The sequence below is a fragment of the Ctenopharyngodon idella genome, chromosome 5 (assembly GCF_019924925.1).
Source record: "Ctenopharyngodon idella isolate HZGC_01 chromosome 5, HZGC01, whole genome shotgun sequence".
NCBI classification, from domain to species: Eukaryota; Metazoa; Chordata; class Actinopteri; order Cypriniformes; family Xenocyprididae; genus Ctenopharyngodon; species Ctenopharyngodon idella.
This window is the reverse complement of record NC_067224.1, coordinates 20,272,115-20,292,027: the sequence shown is the minus strand read 5'-3', so window position 1 is coordinate 20,292,027 and position 19,913 is coordinate 20,272,115. Positions and strand designations below refer to the sequence as shown.

Sequence of the window (19,913 nt, the reverse complement as noted above, 5' to 3'; positions counted from 1 at the left end):
AATAGTGAAATAGTGAACAATTTTGTGCACACCAAATGGTTCTTTAACACTCACATTTGTATAGGAAGATATTTTTCTTGGTTGATCTATAATTGTATGGTAAAATAACACTTGTTGTTTGTTTATTAGCTATCACTTTAGGAACATTGTAATTTTACATTAATCGTTTAGAAATGCAGCATGTTTGAGCTGAAGCTGTAGTCGGTATTCAGTCTTTGGTGTGTATGAAAAACGTCTGTACACAAGAAACACCGCAAAAACACAAGCAAGATGTCATTTAAAATGTTCTTAATGCTAATACTAGCAGATAGCACATCATGGTTCACTGTTGTGGTGTATAACTAGAATTTACTCCAAATGATGGACTTCGACAAAGGGGCTCAGGTATTTATGCCCATGTAAATGATTTACAAACTAATTTAAAGAAACATTAAATCATAAAGTCAATAAATAAACTTTAAATCCTCAATCAATAATCTTTTTATCTCATGTCTTATACTGTATGTCATGCCAGGTTTTTGATAGCTGACTGTTCTCTGTCTGGACCTCATGTCCATCTATGCAAACTTAAACTATTTAAGCACTATCGTAGTGACATCTAGTGGTAGAATTACAGCAACACATCACAGATTTGACAAAATGACATGCAGTTATTTGAAAATGGATGTAGCCTAATGTAGTTTGAAATACTAATTATATGTATAGCATATAATGTATATGTATACTATACAATGTATAATATTGCTCTGTATAATAATTAGAATGTTGTATAATAATGCAACAAAAGTGTCAAGTTAATGGTAAGACTCAGAGTAAGAGCAAGCACATTTCAAAATAAGAAGGCCTTATAGCAGGACAGATTTAGCAGCAGATTAATATTGACTCAGCCAAACTCTCCAGACAAAATATATTTCATATTCACGTCACTGCTAAATGGTGCGCTGAGTCTGTGGCTTCAGTCAATGAGACTGTTCTGAATCCCAGCTCCTTTGATTGCCCCCATAGGTATTACACATTCAGGCTGAATAAACAAAATGGATATAAAGATAACAGCAACCAAAAGATCCGTTCAGAGAACTGCAGTGAAGTACGTCCCTGTAATTATCTAATGGCCAAAGTACAACGACAGTCCTGGCGGACCTACTGAACTCCCACTTAAATATCAGACTCCCTGTTTCCTGAGATGCAATATGCTGAGAGTGTCTTTTATTCTGTGGTCCAGGGTGTAGTTCTCCCATGGGATTGCTATGGTTACTGAATTACAAAATTGTTCCAAAATGCTCCATAGCCATTAAAACTCGGATAATTATGTTTACGTTTTAACTTTTTGCAATTGCACATGCTACTTGTGTAAGTCAAGTTGTCATCCTGAAGTCTTACATTTTCAGATTTATATCTCTTTTTTATTAATTTTTCTGTAATTCCTGGAATAGACCCGTGCTTGTTTTGGGTTTTGCTAATCTAATCGATGAGTTTATGACTCGTGCTCTCTTAAATGTATTAAAGTGCTCACGTAATTGAAGCCATCTGTCAGTGCGAGTAAAAGGGCTGTGTTCTGCATTAATCCTGATTATGCTAGATTAATGTCTCCAGCTCGAGGCCGGCAAAGTCATGGTTTCCAATAGCCAAGGGATGTCATGCATAAAGTGCCACCTCATCCCCCGCTTTCTGGAGGTAACTCTAACTTTGAGTGGATGGGTTGCTGTTTTTCTCACACTTCCTTGTAATTTGTTAATGTTTTTGAACATTTAGCAATGACAAACTGCATTTGCGTCATCAATTTACAGTGGTGTAAAAACATGTTTGCCACACACCTATTTCCTTTAGGCCTCATTTTGAATGTTGAAAGTCTTCAAATGCAATTCAATTTTTCACAAAAAGAACCTGAATATATAATACATAAAACAATGAAAAGTATTTTATTTATTTATTAGGTAAGGTTATCTGTAAAGTTACCAGACATTAACAGACACTGTACGAAAGTATAATTGCTCTGTCGTTATATTAGTTCAGTATAAACATCCTTTACTTTGACTCTCACCATCAGTTAATTTGCAAGCACAAACACCCAGAAAGTGCATTATGACATTATCAAAGGAAAAAAACAAAAACAAACTTAAAAATCTAAAGAAAATAGCCATAACTACAAATCCATAATCAGGATAACTATAGTCTCCAAATTAATAATAGTGTACCTTTCAGAAATGTTCAGGATCAAAAGTGATCTAAAATAACTCTTGTCTTAGCTATTTATTATTATAAAGTTATCTCATTTATACAGTAGCTAGCAAGGCAGAAATTTTATATGCAAGTGTGTGAAAGGGTCTTTTCATGCCTTTATGATCAGTTCTGCTGATTTATTGCTAAACTACAGATGTGTTTTTGAGACACCTACCGGCTGTTTTACTATATATATATACATATGTTTGTGTGTGTGCGTGTGTGTGTAGTCAGGTGGCTATAATTACATAGAAAATTGAGAGGCCATAAAGCATTTGACCACTGGATTTACAGATTTAACCATATATTGTTATGTCTTTGGAAGGTTTTTGTCTTTCAAGCACATTTTTATTGTAATTTTTTTTATTATTTTAGAGCTGAGGAAAATAAACTCATTTGGCCTACACAAGGGACGCATGCAAACCTGTACACACACACACACACAAACACACACACACACACACACACCTTGAGGACAGGTTTCATTACTAACATTTAATTTATTTTAATATAGCTTTGGCTGCATTTCCTAACACATGAGTGCAATGATGCTGTCATTTCAAAGCATCACCTCCCTGTGTTACCTGGGAGGTGATGCTTTGATAAATACTTAGAGAACAGTTTTAAATAAGATGCTACAGTGGTCATTAGTCACGAGGGGGAGAATAATTAGAATAATAAAATGCACTCATATTGAGGGCAGGAGATGTAATTATAGTAGCTATAGCCTTCCTTTTAACCCACAGACTTTTCAACACAATGACATCAATACTGTCTAATTATGAGTGTGTGGCAGGCATTTGCAGACCTACCCACACACACATACATACAGGTATGTATGACAGTTGTGTTATTTTGGAACATATTATTGGATGTAGCATTAAGCATGAAAACAGCAGCTGAATCTGATTTGAACAACAATATTGTAAATCACGTAGTCTGAACTGATCAGATGGATTTTTTGGGTAACACTTTATTTTAGGGTCTTTTAACTAGTTGCTTATTAGCATGCATATTACTAGAATATTGGCTGTTTATTAGTACTTATTAAGCACATATTAATGCCTTAATCTGCATGACCTTATTCTACATTCTTAATCCTACCCAATACCTAAACCTATAACAACTACCTTACTAACTATTAATAAGCAGTACATTAGGAGTTTATTGAGGGAAAAGTCGTAGTTAATAGTGAATATGTGTTCCCTATACTAAAGTGTTACCATTTTTTGTTAATGTAACTCATCAATACTCGCATTGCATTCAATGCAAAAGAATATTGGGAATGCATTAGAAAAAGTAAGATCCACAATAATTCTCACACTGACCCATTTGATAAGTTTTCAGGGATCAATATCCCTGATCAGTATTGATTTGATCATCTGCTGTTCCATTTCCAACTGTTAACTTATGCAGGTCTTGGTCAACATATTGACTTCCACTCATGTCTATGTGTGTCATTAAAAAGCTGTTGTTTATAATTTTGATCTCTAAACAGGTAGATTTATCTATATTTCAGGAACAGTCTTTCATTTGTATGGTAGTTTAATGCAAATGTTGGTTACACTTTATTTTAAGGACACTTTTAAAGGTGCAGTGTGTAAATTTTAGCAGCATCTAGCGGGGAGGTTGCGAACTGCAACTAACGGTGCACACCCCTCGCACCCCTCCCTTTCGGAGAAGCTAAGGTGGCCGTCTGGCTGACACAAGACAAAGATGTCGTCGTCTGAGACAGCAGAGAGTAGCCTGTATGAAGCAAAACGGTCTCTGCTTCTAATAAACCAGACGACTACTACTGCTACTACTTCGTGTGTATTCAACGTAGTGACGATGCAAGCTGCCTCTAAAAACACGAACAATTTAGAAGAAGAACAACATAGTGATGAAACGGTAATAAAAACATTCTAAGGTAATAAAAACATAACGGTTCATTATGTAAGGTCTTTATGTACCACTGAAAACATAGTTATGTATATTGCATTTCTGTCAATAGATCCTCCTAAAATTTACACATTGCACCTTTAAGGTGTCCTTGTTACAGTGTAATTATGCAATTAAGTACTGAGTAATAATTAACAACATACACTATAGGGTTAGGGTATAGATTTGGTTTAGGGTTAGTTGCATGTAATTTTGCAAAATTTACTGTAATTGCTATAGCAAGTACAAGTAACGTGTAACTGTAAAATAAGGTATTACCCAAATATTGTCAGGTGTTTTGGGTGTTAGTTCACTGTTATATTTTCATGTCTAGTCCAGGTGATATGTGACAAAAATGTTCACTTTTTCATAAAAGCATGAAATTTGGTACACTTGTACAGTTTGGGGCCCTGAACATTTTCAGAAATGGAGCCATCACAAAAACGCCCCATGGTCGCCATGGCGACCATTTTACTTTCTGCCATAACCAAATTCTGTATTTTGTATTATATCTTCTGAATCAAACATGATAACACAGAAAAGGTGATGTCTACCCCTATGTTTTGATGGTCAATGATTACAATGATACCATATAAAACATCATAAACTGTTCAGGTGAATAGTTAATGGTGAATTTAGTGATGTGACGAGGAAATCACATCTGAGAACCTAGGCTAAACTTTATAATATGTGACCCTGGACCACAAAACCAGTCATAAGGGTAAATTTGGGCCAACTTTAATCTGAAAGCTGAATAAATAAGCTTTCCATTGATGTATGGTTTGTTAGGAGAGGACAATATTTGGCCGAGATATAACTATTTGAAAATCTGGAATCTGAGGGTGCAAAAACATCAAAATATTGAGAAAATAGCCTTTAAAGTTGTCCAAATGAAGTCCAAACCGCTATTTTTTCTTCAAAAAATCTCAGAAACACATTTGTTTGATTGTTTTGTTGTTGTTTGTTGAACCTATTCTACAGTCTTCTTCACAGTCTCCTCCACATTGACACAGAGCCGTTCACTTTAAGGAAGCTTTTTACATTTGCAGTGCCAACAGGCAGCCTTTCTTGCAGCCACAGCTTAAAAGTTCAAGGATGGAAGAGTTGACCACAATGGTCTCCAAATGCTTGGATCCAACCAACCCCAGTCTGTTGCCACCAGTACATCCTTAGTTGGGGGGATTTGGCCTCTGTTGTCATGTCATCTGCATTCCAGGTATCCCATGCTATCTTCGTGCCCCTGGTTGCAAATGCAGATACTGTGTCATTGCCAGTGAGTACAGGTGTACAGTAGAACACAGGAAGGGCCTTAGATCTGTAACTGCCAGTCGTCTCCACATCCTAATGACATGACCCTACAGCCAGTACACTGAATCAAGACTATCTGCTAATCTGCTTGTCACCCTTGACAACGAGTGTACCATGAGACAGCAAGAAAGGGTTACACTTTATTTTAAGGTGTCTTTGTTACACTGCAATTATACATTTAAGTACTGAGTAATATTAAGTAACTTGATGTTTGGTTTGGTTTAGGGTTAGTTGCATGTAATTATGGATAATTTATAGTTATTGCTGGAGTAACTACATGTAACACATATAACAATGACAGATATTAAGTAAAGATCATGTTCCATTAAGATATTTTGTACATTTCCTACCGTAAATATATGAAAAAAGTATTTTTGTGAGTGGAGATGCATTGCTAAGGACTTCATTTGGACAACTTTAAAGGTGATTTTCTCAATATTTTGATGTTTTTGCACCCTCAGATTCCAGATTTTCAAATAGTTGTATCTTGGCCAAATATTGTCCAAATATTGTCCTAACAAACCATACATCAGTGGAAAGCTTATTTATTCAGCTTTCAGATGAAAGTTGGCCCAAATTTACCCTTATGACTGGTTTTGTGGTCCAGGGTCACATATTATACAGTCTAGCCTAGGTTACTACTAGGATACTGTGATTTCCTCCTCACGTCACTGAATTCACCGGTAACTATTCACCTGAACAGATTATGATGTTTTATATGGTATCATTTTAATCTTTGACCTTCAAAACATAGGGGTAGACATCACCTTTTCTGTGTTATCATGTTTGATTCAGAAGATATGATACAAAATACAGAATTTGGTTATGGCGGACAGTAAAATGGTCGCCATGGCGACCACAAGGCGTTTTTGTGATGGCTCCATTTCTGAAAATGTTCAGGGCCCCAAACTATACAAGTGTGCCAAATTTCATGCTTTTATGAAAAAGTGAACATTTCACCTCAAATTTTGCACCTGGACTAGTCTTCTATTTTGAAGTTTTCTCATTGTCATGTGATTCCCCTGCCCCTCATGTGATCATGTCATGTGCTTCTTTTGCTTTATGTGTCTTTCTTTAATTGGTTCATTGTTTAATTGCATACAGGTGTATCTTGTTAGTCAGTAGTCTTTGGCTGTCTCCGAAATTGCGCCCTATAGCCTCATTCACTAGCTGCGTCTCATTTCGAAGGCTGCATCCTCCGGAGGACGCATTTGAAGGCTGCATACGTCATCGAGGCGGTCTCATTTAAGAAAAGTAACCGGTAGATTTCAAAGTAAGAAAGAAATTACTGTATTTTACACCTCACGAGGAATAACAGTCAGTTTTATTACGGTTAATTTTCTTAAATAAGACATCCTTGATGACATATGCAGCCTTCAATTGCGACCTCCGGAGTTCACTTGCGGGAGTGAATGAAAACGAGTGAGTGAATTCAGACACTGAGTGTGCCGGAAGGGCTAGTTTTTGATTGCTGTTTAATAATTATTCGAAACTTAGCAAATTGTCAGCCTTTGTGTATAGCCCTCATGTTCTCATTGTCTCTTGGCTTTGTTTGTGTAACCGCTATTTGGTGAGTGTTATATCAAGTCATGTCAAGTCAACTCAAGCTTAGTCAAGTCAAGTCTTTGTTTATTTTGTAGTGGATTATGTTTGGTAAATAAAGCTCCACATGGGTTCATTAAACTAGCCTCCCAGTGGATTTGTTACAAATATTCTGTCTAGTTTGGATCAACTGCATTGGGTTAGTTGTTAAAGTATGCTCAGGCACTATTATATGTTATCTATAATTTAAGTTATTATTTTTACTTATGTGAAATCTACTGGAATTGTATAATTTTGTTCACTTAAATCTAAAAAGGGACTCAATGATTATCATGCATATTTGTAATTGATCATCAATGCTATAGCACCATTATGGTTCATCACTCAGTGACCTTTAAAGCATAATTTAGTAACCTTAATCATGTGACTGCTGCAGTTGCCTAGTTACACAAGAAAGTTCAGAGCTCACCTGCTCAAATGGACTGCAGCAGAGCAACAACCAAAATACGTTGAATAAACTATGATGTGGACTGAATTCAGTGAGTATTAAAGGTACTTCATTGTATTAACTCAAATTTTTAATTTCAATGTACTCAAAATTTTAAGGCAACCGGGTAACTTACTTTTTTTAAGTTAAACCAACAATTCTTTTTTACAGTGTACCACCCAGATTTATTGTTATATTTTTCCAGCTGCAAAGATTTGTTTTCATACAAGTTGAAATGCCTGTTGAAACATTGCAAAATTATTTTCAACTTTTTAGAGTTTTGCAAAATTTCAACATATGTTTTTCAACCGTAAAGCCAAATCCACATCACCCCTGTTATCTCCGTCATAATGTAACTACAAGAACCTGCCTTTTACTGACACTTTTACTTTTTAAATACCTGAACTAGTTGTCTGTCAAGTACAGAGCTTGCTGTATGTTTCTAAATCTACTATCCACTCCTGATTATTTTCCATTAGAACCAACCTGACCCATCAAATCCCTTCCTCCATTTTATCGGGATGCTAAGAAGCTTCATAAATGCTATTTCCCCCTGCCCGCTACTTTCCAATGCATGGAATGTTTCTATTCTTCCCTTTTTCTTTGGTTCTTAACACTATTTTGATCTGTATTCTTAAAAAAAACAAAAAAAAAACAACAACATTCTCTTGAAATGTACTTAACATTTAAGCTTGATTTTTTTAACAAATTAGATTTTCACTAAAGCCAAACCAAGGTCAGGTAGGGTAGAATTTGTTCAGATAAAAATGTGATGTACCAGTATACTTGTCTTTTGAGAATTTCTGAACTTGGGTTACAGTTTTTGACCAATTTGAGCTGAAGACAAAATACATGAAAATTATTACTTTGCATGTGGCACATTCATGACTTCAATTCTGAATATAGACATGATTTTGCTGCTATTTTTTCTCTCACACCATTGCGCTTTATCTGTTAAGCCAGCCAATGTATTAGTGTTATTGAATTTACTCAGTTGCCATCTTAGAGCTGATGCAAAGCACAAACGCTTTGATGTTTTCATTAGCTAAGTGTTTCTGAGGATGCAAGTGCCATGAAAAATAATCTGACAGCAAGTTTTATGCTGAGTCATTTTATAGCTGAAACCGGATCATGAAAAATGTTATGATAATAAATAGGATTATCATTGTGGAACACTACATTTATCCTGTTTTAAATTTATTTTCTGGTCTTCATTTCTAACTAAAGTATTGGGAAAATATGCAGCTCTCAGTAATAACTCTGAAATTATAGTATTGTTTTGATGTATTTACCGATCATGAACAGCAGGTGGCGATGTTGAACAACACATTTTTTACACCACTAACAGGCAACATTTATGTGCATTTTGTGAATTTTTTAATCCACTGAGTATTCTATCTCAGATTGTTGGAACAAAGCTTTTGTTTACATAACCTTGACAACAGTAATCTCAGTCTGATAGACTAGTCTTTTTTTTAATCATTAGATCTTTGGCATGTGCCCCAAATTTTGTATCTTCTTTTTATTACTAATAGAAAAGTCTCACTTTTGTTCTAAGATATGCACACATTATAATTTATTGATTGTGCAAAGTGTGTGATTTCAGTCCTGTCACTGAGAAATTTCTCTGAGCACAGTTCACAGTTCTGTGTCAAACATAATTAACCATCATTCTAGCCTAATCAGTGTCAGTGCAAGACCTTAGCCTTGCATTAACTTGAATGGATTGTAACGGTGGAATGATTATCAATTTTGCTCAACAGTTCGAGGGCATAAAGCAACACAGGATTCTTGCAGGAGTTATTGGGGTCAAAAGATAATGGGTTATTTCATCATAATCAGAGAGCAGAGGGGTCATGGGAGAAATTACTGGCTGTTCAGTGCTATCTGGACTAATTCAGACATCAAATGTATGACAGTCAAACATCGCCTATCTATCTATCTATCTATCTATCTATCTATCTATCTAATCTCACAGCCATGATTCAGATGACGCTGCAAAGGCGCCTTTAACTTCATTACCACAAAATTGTTTAAAACCCAAAAACTGCGGTAATGACTAATACTTTTCTGAAATTATATGGAATTCAATTGTAAGTCTGTTCATCGGTTCATATAATTATAAATCTTGGATAATTGCAGGGCAAATGGCAATTATATGTTCTGCAGTCAGAAGGGTGTATTTACAGAAGACTAACACTCGATATTTATCAGTACTATTTAAGTCTGTCTAGATGCTGCTGTAATGCAAAGGATTGACTTATTCTGTATGATAATGAATGAACATTGGCTGCATTTTACATTAATGATAAAACAGTTACACTTAAATTTAGTGCCTTAATAGCACATCTTAAAATCAAATCTGGGGTTTTAGTATTTTCAGTGACCTCTTATTTTCATGTAAATAACAAACGCTTCTCTTGTTCAGAAACACATAAATAGTGGGGAGAATGGTATGCGGGCATTTGTTTCGGATAACAGCTTGTAAGATTATAATAGCCTAGTTATTTCTTTATCATTTGCGTTTCACGCACGCAAAGCTAAAACCCTCTTCAATCTTTGAATAGCTCACATCTTCTACACTTTCAACTCTCAAAGTCGGAGCATTCGTGTTAAAATGTAAAAATTGTTTAAAACGTTCAATTAGCTAGTTTCAAATAAAGTTTAAAGTGTAGTATTTGAACAGAAGCGCGCGCAGGAAGCTGATCGTGTTCGCTGCTCAGCTGTATTTCTGTTGGCTGAGTGCAGACCCTGCCCTGATTGCCTTATATCCATGTCTATTGACGTGTAGAGAGCAGATGGAAGCATAGGGACTGATCTGATCTCTAGTCCTCAGAGGTCATTCTCGCTACAGTTACAGCCACTTGTTGCCAAATCGCTCCGAGACCGCGAGCGCGTCGCGAAACCGCTTTCGTAAAGAGCTATTTCTTTGCTTTAACGACACAGAGCTAGATGTTGAGACGGGAATACAACCACTTCTGACTTTGTTTGGGGAAAAAGGTCACTTTTGAGCAAATTCGTCGCATTTGACGGGAGAAGCATGGTTGACAACACAAGCATAGCAACTAAATCTGCACTGGTAAGCATGCGCTTTTGCTTCTCGGGTAGAGTAGAGTTGTTTAGCGCGTTACATTAATTTAAATATTGTATTTAGATCTTTAGTGCACTTATAAGCTGTTTATAGATTACCGCATGTTTTGTTACACTACGCTGCCCTTCGACCTATAGCTACTGTAGCAACACCGCAAATATGCATAGGCTACATTGTCATATTTCTGTCATGGAATAGTTCGAGGTCGTTTTTTGCACATCGCATCAGAAATGTGACATTGCATGCATTTACAGCTTCATTGATGCTGACCGTCAGGTTGTTTGTGTAGTTGATCTTGTTAGTGGAATCATTTCCATAGGAAACCACGATTCTTGCCTAACCCAGTACATGCAAAGTTCTTTTATCCCATGAACTGTGCTGCACTGATTTGATCGGTAGGCTAATGTCATTTGAACATAAAAAAATAAATAAAATAGCCCACTAAATTGAAAAGTTTCATTGCTGCATTAAATTAAGTTTAAAGCGGTGCCGAAGTTACCTGCAGTGATAAGTTCAGTTTTTCGACTACTAATGAAGAAAATCGAGTAGAAATAACAAATTACTGGGAAAAGTTAAATGGTTGGAAACAAAGTTATGACATTGATGAGAAGATTTTTTTTTTTTTTTTTTTTTTTTTTTTTTACAGTGTATCAGTCATGTATTTTTTTTTTCAAGGTCTAAATAGGCATACAGTATTTTGCTTTTTTAAGTTACTGATGTTTATTTGCAACCAGTATGCAAATAACTTTCGGCAAAAGTTTTGACATGCTTTTTAAGAGATTTTGACAAAGCCTATATTTTCTACATATACATTTTAAAGAACGTCTTCTAAACTATAAAATGTAGCCTAAATGTAATTTTCGTGAGCAATCTGTCTGAGCACGTCATGCGCGCCCAAATTGTAATTTGGCGCCACTAGATTAGCACTAGCTAAACACCAATTGCCTAAAATACGTTTTTCTTTAAAAAAAAAAACAAAAAAAAACGAGTTGTTGTAGATTATAGTTTTTGTAACTATAGTTCTGATATGTAAAACTATAAGAAAGTGATACATAATGTTTTTATGTTTTATTGTGAAACTTGATTGACAACTAAAGTTGTTATGGTTACCACCTCTGGCAAACTAGACTTTGTTCGTTACCATCTTTTTTTGATGATAGATGAAAATACTTTCTCTAACTAACTTAAAATTTGAACTTTTATACTTATTAAAACGCCAACTAGCCTACTTGTATGAAAAATAATGTGTTTTATTCCCCCTCCCCCACCCCCAACAAAATATTTTGGCATCTTTTTGAGGGGGCTCAAGTCTTAATTAAGGGGGTCTGACTCTACTAACCCCCCTATAATTCGCACCACGCTTCCAGCTAAAATTTGTTGTAACATTTGCCTTCTGTTGCCCACAGCAAGCCGCTTTCTCGTCGGCGAGCACTCTTCCTCTGCTGGTCAGCTCCTCCAGCGCTCACAGTCACTCGAGCAGCGGCGGCGGCGGCGGGATGAAGCTGGAGGCTGTCATGGAGAACCTGCAGCGACAGCAGGCGGCTCGACTCGCCCTGGAGGAGAAGATCCGCCAAGCCGAAAAAGAGAAAGACATCAGGTCTATGGTGGAGTCGCAGATTCAACAGCAAGCCCTCGCTTTCCGCCACTATCAAGCAGCAGTCAGGGGAGCGTACGCTGCGGGAGCTCCGAACTCGAGCTCCGGCCACCCAAATGAGCGCACAGCCGACTCCGACATCGATGATGATGATGATGCTGACCTAGACCTGGACCGCGGCATGGATGATGAAGAGCGCGACTTGGATGAAGATGACAGTATGAACGAGGGTGGAGGGGATGAAGATTTGGAGGGACCCTTAGCTCATTACCAACCGCGCCATGCTGTTTATTCCGGTGCGGGGCTGTCTCCAAAAAGTACACCGATACATTTGTCCAGAGTCCAGCCTCCCTATCCAGCTCCAGGACAGGCTGAATCACCGAGTGGTTTGGCACCACAAGCACAATCGCAGCACCACGAATGGACTTATGAGGAACAGTTCAAACAGGTATGTCCATGAGTAAGATTCATGAAATGCCCTCTTATAACCATTGAACTTGCCCTCTGGTGAACTGTATGGTGATTACTAATGTGCAAAGTTTAAAAGCATGAAGTGAGATTGGGTTCAGTCCCGTGTGAAACTACTTGCTGAAGTCCTAGTATCTTTCATAACTAAACAGCTAGCAGTCATAATAATCAAAAAAATGATTTTTCCAGAGGAAACAACAGGCTTTATGGCAGTGCTAGAATTTTAATGCTTGATCTTAATGTAAACTATACTGTCCAGACACTTGCATGCATTGACATTATATATTCAGTAAGCCTATATCAGGTTCAATTGCCGCTTCAGTGTCCAGTTTCATCATTAACACATTGACATACAGCCTGCACTGTAAAATTTTCCCACTTGTAAAGTTTAATCGCTGCATTACATTTTTAAGTTAAATCAAACCTGCAGTAATAAGTTTACTTCACACGTTTTGTACTACTTTGAATTTAGAAAGATTAATTGCTTAAATACTTCCTTAAAATGTTTAAATTATCACAGTTTCATAATTTAGGTCTAAAAGTGTTTTTTTGCAGAGTGCATGAAGAGCAAATATGTTGTTATTAGAGTCTTTGCTGTTGATGTGTACAAGCACAAAATACTAATTTGGCTTCAATTGGTTTTGATTGTTATAAAACTGATTTTTGTTTGGGAACTGGATGTTTTAGTTATTCAAAGTCAGCTAGTGCACCTGTAAATTCAGGATTATGTGCGAGAATGTTTCAGCAGTTTAGTTCCACTGTATTCTCAGGGGATAATTTAGAGTGATACACTGAGAGTGAGGCTCTTAAGCAAACACAGATCTATACAGAACGAGCCTGGATGGACTTGTCATTCCTTATTTATGATAGATCATTCTGAGACCTGGCCAAATGAGACATGCACATTAGCGGCTGCATTAGTGTAAGCACTGGCTTAACGTAAGGGGTACAATGTGGTTTGAATAAAGACAGCTGCTTTAATTAAATGTGATGAAATTGAGGAAAATTGTGCATCAAAATATCTAAAAATTCAACACAGAAGAAATTCAAAGTGCAGTTTTCATTATTTTAGTAATGAAATGTAAATATATTTGGTTTTAATTTCTAGAAGTTTTGTGTTTTATATATATATATATATATATATATATATATATACATATCATGTAAGAGAAAAAATCAACCACATTCTTTTCTTTTCCTTTTTCTAAAAAAAAAAAACAATACTGAGGACAGTGTTACATAACACAATTAATGTTTTGCAGAAGTCTAGAACATGCATTTTGTAATCGCTCTTGAGCTATTTGGACAAATCAAGTGAAATGCAGAAACAATGAAAGGATGCCGATGGCATTTGGCAGACTGACTGGAGCCAGTGTACTGCCTGTTTTCAACACTTCAAAAAATGTCTAAATGCTATAAATGCCTTCTTGAAATAAGAAAGACTGTTTAGAGGAATGTAAAAATAGACTGAAGCATTAAACTTACTTGTGACCAAATTCCTGGTGTCTGTATTTATGAAAGTAATTAAAACGCTAAATACAGACCATGCTTACCTTTGAAAGAACTTTCAAAGTCAGCTCAAATTGTTGTGTGCAATATTTTTTAATTAAAACTAAACCCAAAGATCTAAATAACTTTCAATTATAACTAAATAGAAGGTCTTATAAAAAGCTATATGTGTAACATTGTTTGCACTTCATATCATAAATTCATTTCTTTTAGTTAAGCGTAAGATGGATGTGTGTAGCAATTCTATTTGCACTGATATTAGAAATGAGTCATTTAACAAAAAGGAATAGATAGGAAAGAGAGCCAGACAAGGAAGGATCGGAAGAGACAAAGTTAAACCGGTTGCCATACGGCCGTTTATTATCAAAGAAACAGTGAGGGGAGAGGGGGGGAAAAAGCAAGTAGTTGCGTAGAGTTTTGGCAGGAATGCAGGAAACTAGACCTGGTGGCATTCCAACCTGGCTCCCTCCCAATAATGCTGGGATATCCCTCTCAGGCTGCGTATGGGTCGGCTCGAAGCCAAGCCATTACGAAATAGGAACAAACTGCATACTTCATCACAGTCTAGCCAGACAAACATATTTGTGTGTGTGTGTCCACAAAGAGAATCACATTCTGTTGTACACTTAAATATTTATTGCTTTTTTTTAGTGTTTGTGATTTATGCACACTCATTGAAATAGTTTTCTTTGCATTGCACAATAAATATAATTACTTTATGTAGCACTGTACTTTCAGAAACTGATTTTTTTTACTAAAAATCTTTTATAATATTAGAAAAATCTTTACTGTCACTTTTGATCAATTTAATGCATCCTTGCTGAATTAAAGTATTTCTTAAAAAAAAAAAAAAAAAAAAAATCATTCTGACCCCAAACTTTGTGTATGTAGTATGAAACAGGCTCCACTTTATAGTTAATATTCTTTATCAGCAGGCTCTGTATCTCAGCCTTTTTGAAGCACATATCAAATGCTTACTAAAATACAGAGTGTACTTTTTCCCCTCTGCAAATATCACTCATGATATTGATTACTCAGTCTGACCTCCACTTTGGTTTCGGGGCGTATGTTTGATCTCTCCCCCCTCTCTGCCATGTTTTGCAAACATAAAAAAACTCACAGAATGCCTTTTTCCCATAACAAGGCTTTTACAGGGCCATAGAGGGGGCTGGGCAGGGCTGAACAGGGTGGAGGAAACCCGGCAGTGGTGTTTGGTTTCACTATGAGCTTGTGGAAAAGGAGGTTTCTCTTTCCTTCTCCAGTCAGCTTTAGTTAAATTAGTCTTATGTATTGTGTATGTGGGTTTTTTAATGTTTTTTTTTATTGACTCAGAGGATATTAGCAATCCCTAAACTCTGAACTCTGTTCTAAGGCTCAGAAGAGATTGTTCGGCTGTTTAATCCTCTAGAAGTAATGGTTAGAAACCTGTGTAAATTCAAAATAATCGGTTTGCATTTTATAATTGCAATTCAAAACAGATTATCAAGTATCGAGGCAGCCAGTGGTGGCCTAATTTACTCAAACACTCACGATTAAGCAAAACATCTCTTGGAGAAAATGGGAAATGAGGCAATTGTGAAATCATTGAAAGGAAGACAACGTTCCCCCTAGCCAGGAAGGCGAAGTAGTCTTTGTGGTTAAACAAATGTTGTCAGAGGGCAGGGGTTTAAAGATATGCACCTCTTTGTTTTACTGAACACTTTTGTGAAGAGGAAAAAAAAACTTATGGAAGTGAGAGACAGAGGCTATATGCGGCCAAAACAGACCTAACCCATGAGCCTCTGCGGTTAGTCTGTTGATATATTTAAATGGCCTGTCCTAAAGTCTTCTCAAGTAACACACTTCAATTCAAGCCCATTAATACCTTCATAAAAATCTTTGGAGCCCTTCTTTGAAATCGACACACATGCACATATACACACACGCACACACACACACAGTAACTCCGGTGTCAACACAAGACATTCCTTGACTTTACAGGTCTGCTCCACCCCTACGGTATCCCCTTCTGTTTGATTGCACTGCTTTGCTCATATGTTTTGGGGTCCTGAGAGCCATTAAGTGCCCCAGCATGCAGTCTCAAGCTAAAACACATGCATGGAGCTAATTCTCCATATGGCACAGAGGTTGTGATTTTTACCCAGCAGCACTATCGTTAGACTTCTGTGGTATGAGCTAACCCAGGCCTTCCGACAGCTGTGGCAGGTTCGTTTTGGACATGTGCTGTCAGTGGAAATATTTAATAGAATTCCAGTCGTTTCAGTTTTAGATCGCCTTATAAATAAGAGCCCCCTTTAGCTATGTCCAATTGGTGGACTGTTATAAAAACCCTGTTGAACATGTCATCAGCTGCCAGATTTGAGGAGAGCTGATAAGCCTGCTTTGAACATTAACCATACTGAACATTCAGAACTGGTCACAGACCCACAGCTAGAGCTGTATCATCTTGCTTACTGACTGTAATAACAAAAACAGTGTCACGTCAAAGTGAGAGCTTCTTATTATTATTCCTATGACAGTAATAGCCATATATTGTAAAACAAATGCATTGTATAGAATAAATGAATATTTCATAAGTATATTATTTTACTTTATACTACGGGGCTGTTAAATGCTCGAATGTGATTGGTTGTCGAACGTTCTAAGATGTGCATGGCTAAAGTAGTTCTAGGCAGGTCTTGACCGCATTACAGTTACATATCACTTTGCCAAATGATTTCAGTTATTTCAATAGGTCCTACAGCCTACAACCGCAAAAGAAACAATACCCACAACGACACCAACCAAGCAAATAAATATAGTAAACAATAGGATAAAAACAAGAAATTATTGTCATGGTTTTTGTCACAAAATATGTTTTATTATGTCCTGAAAGCGCATACTCTCTCCCGCTTTGTCTCTTACTCAAACGCGCACATACAGTCAGGACAGGACACACACTCTCGCACAGAAACGTGTTATCCGCGCTGCTCTGACGAATTAATCAGTAAAATAGTTTAGCAATTTAAAAGCTACATGACATTTCTCACCAGTGAGGTAATAGCTGTATGGTTCTTGAGGTAGATAAACTTACAGTTTAGCTATTAGCAGAGACACTGCTGCCGTGAGAGACGCACAGACTCAGGTAGGCTCATTCACATATGCTTATTCTCTCTCTCTCTCTCTCTCTCTCCCTCTCTCAACTGTGTTAATAACCATTCATTCACTTTGAACTGAGCCATTCTGAGACGCGCAAAACACTGGATCACAAGTTGATTGCGTGAACAAAGCGCACACTTTGCTTTGAAATACACAGCACAAACAGACTTATTTAATTAAGTTGCAGCCTTTTACAATTTGATAAGGGGATTAAGCCATATTGTGCTTTTTAGTGTGTGATTTTAGTTCGTTTGACAGATACTTTGCCAAAGCAATGGTGCAAAACACAATGTTAAAAACACTTTATGTAATAAAGAGAAGTTCAAATATATTTTCGGTTTATTATGAAACTCTGGCGAGACAGTCTAGTTAATACACAATCTAGTTAATGAATGATAAACACTGCATAACATAATAATTATCAGCTTATCTGTATTTGTATCTGTACAGGGAGATTGATTTGTTTGACTTGTCTTTTTAATGTAGATGTCACATTTTAATAGCAGGAAACTTGGCTTTTCTTGTGTAGCTTGCAAAAGTCATAGGGCAATGAGCAAACTTAGCAAATACTAATATAACAACCACTCCACTCCCACAACTTCACCCCCCCCCCCCCCCCCCCCCCCCCCCCCCCCCCCCCCCCCCTTCCAGTGTGTTTATAAGAAGTAACACCTTCTCCGAGCAAGAGTATACTCTGTTTTGCGTGGTACTGTAATACATACCATTACCCTGTTAATGGTCTCCATAGCTTTTCAACACTTTGCCCTTAATCTGAAGAATGAGGTGTGATTTCAAGCAGTTGTAGACCACATGGCATCATTTGGACACACAATTTAGAGTGCATGTTCCCTGTGTGATTTCCTGTATGCTGGAGTCAAGTGATCAGAAGGCAGCCCATGTGAATTGTGAATCTTGCAGTGAAATAACTAGCTGAGATGTGGTTTTTTTTTATCTTTTTTTTATCTGTTTTAGAACAGGAACATACTGATAAGTACGTCTAGCTTCATTAAGTCTGATAAACATTCACTTACTGTTGTCTAAAACATGGGAATATTATTGGTCATTTATTAGTAGTGAGTCAATGTAGATTGATTTCACAATACACTTTGTGATCATGGTTGCCAGGCATAGTCTATGCAAACATTATGTCCAGGATATAAACAAAACGTTCTGTTCGCTTCAGCTACAAGATCTATATACAGTACCTGAGCCAGTAGAAACATTCTCAGATTGTACAGTAGATAACTTTTGACATGCTTGAATATGGTGCAATAATTGTGCAGAGTTTTTTTTTTTTTTTTTTTTATATTGTGTGCAGCAATGTCATATGATCATTAGAGATCCATGTGATATATTGTTTTAAGGTCATTTACTGCGCTCTCTGTGCAAGGTTTATCATACATTTTTCTTGGTACTTGAAGTAAATTAGCTATTAATGGACATACGGAGCCGTTTTACCTTCAGTTCAAGAGTAATGGTCAGTAAAGGAATGCCTAATCTTTTGCAGTGCGTTTAGGCTAAGCTGGAGCTCAGCAGTAAAACACTGTTAGATCATATTGCTTTGGCTTTGCATTTTGGTTTTTGGTGCTAAAGTGTTTTCATTAGTCCTTGTGTCAGTATCAGTAAGACACATGCAGGGCAGTGAGTATTACATGGCAGCAGGCAGCAGCTGAGGTCTCATGTCATCAGTCTTGGCCCATATGGCCTCACGTGTCAGCGTTCATTAAGGTGAAGAGTTGTAATGAAAGATAGGGAGGAATCAAGCATTGAGTGTCTTAGGCTTACGGTCAGAATCAGATACTCTCTTTACAGGATTAACTTCTTCAGCACATCCCCCCATCCTAATGATCCCACACACACACACACACACACACACACATTTTTTTGTGTTTATATGAGTTTATCACTGCCTGATTGGTTTGGTCAAGCACTTAGACATGTCCATACAGTACGCAGTCGTAACACTGTGTTCTAACTAGGTGTGATGCAACAAGTGTCCAGTGACAAGCAATTTGTCTGACCACACTGTGCACGAAATGGCTGCATGATGTAACAGAGTTACATTCAGAAGATGCATTTAATGTTAGGGATGTGCAAAACTGACAAGTTGGTGGCTTACCTGAAAGACTATTTGAGTAATCTGTTTTAAGGAAATGCTGTATAATTTGGCCATCTTCCTATACTTGTAATGAGAAGCGGTTATCCTCCTTTTTCCTGACGAGCGTACCATGTTTTAAATTATGGGAGGCACTTTCGGTTTGGGGAAGTTCCACTCAAAAAGACTGACAACAAATAATTTCAAATAATAACATAACGCTTGGTATTTTAATGTGGTATCACTGGAATTTCTGTGACAAGAGCTCTTTTCAGTTGCTGTGCTCATTTCCTCCAGATTATTTTATTTTTTTCTTTGTATTCCGCTGTAACAGTATAGGAAAAAGACAACATGTCTTGCGCATTTGTAATCTGCTCTCCCGATTTACTTTACGATATATACCATGAATGATTCACTGGAATGCACCAAGAATCTCTTGTTTTTCTCCCCAAATCCTCACTTCTCTTTCCAGGTTTGTTTTCACACGGATGCTTTAAAAATGTAATTGTCTCCCCTTTTCACTTCTAATCCCTATTAGTAG

The 19,913-nt window shown here is 36.9% G+C and overlaps 1 protein-coding gene across 2 annotated transcripts in view; it reads left to right on the top strand.

Annotated features, from left to right (window-relative positions):
* The first annotated feature begins 10,260 nt into the window (after positions 1 to 10,260).
* arid3c (AT rich interactive domain 3C (BRIGHT-like)) overlaps positions 10,261 to 19,913 on the top strand; it is a 77,937-nt gene continuing 68,284 nt past the window's right edge. Inside the window, exons 1-2 of one of the 2 annotated variants that reach the window (XM_051895012.1) lie at positions 10,261 to 10,556; positions 11,975 to 12,610. In XM_051895012.1, the coding sequence (XP_051750972.1) occupies positions 10,518 to 10,556; positions 11,975 to 12,610 (675 nt within the window). In that variant the 5' untranslated portion in view covers positions 10,261 to 10,517. The remainder of the gene's footprint in view (positions 10,557 to 11,974; positions 12,611 to 19,913) is intronic. The other variant, XM_051895013.1, reaches the window with a different exon arrangement.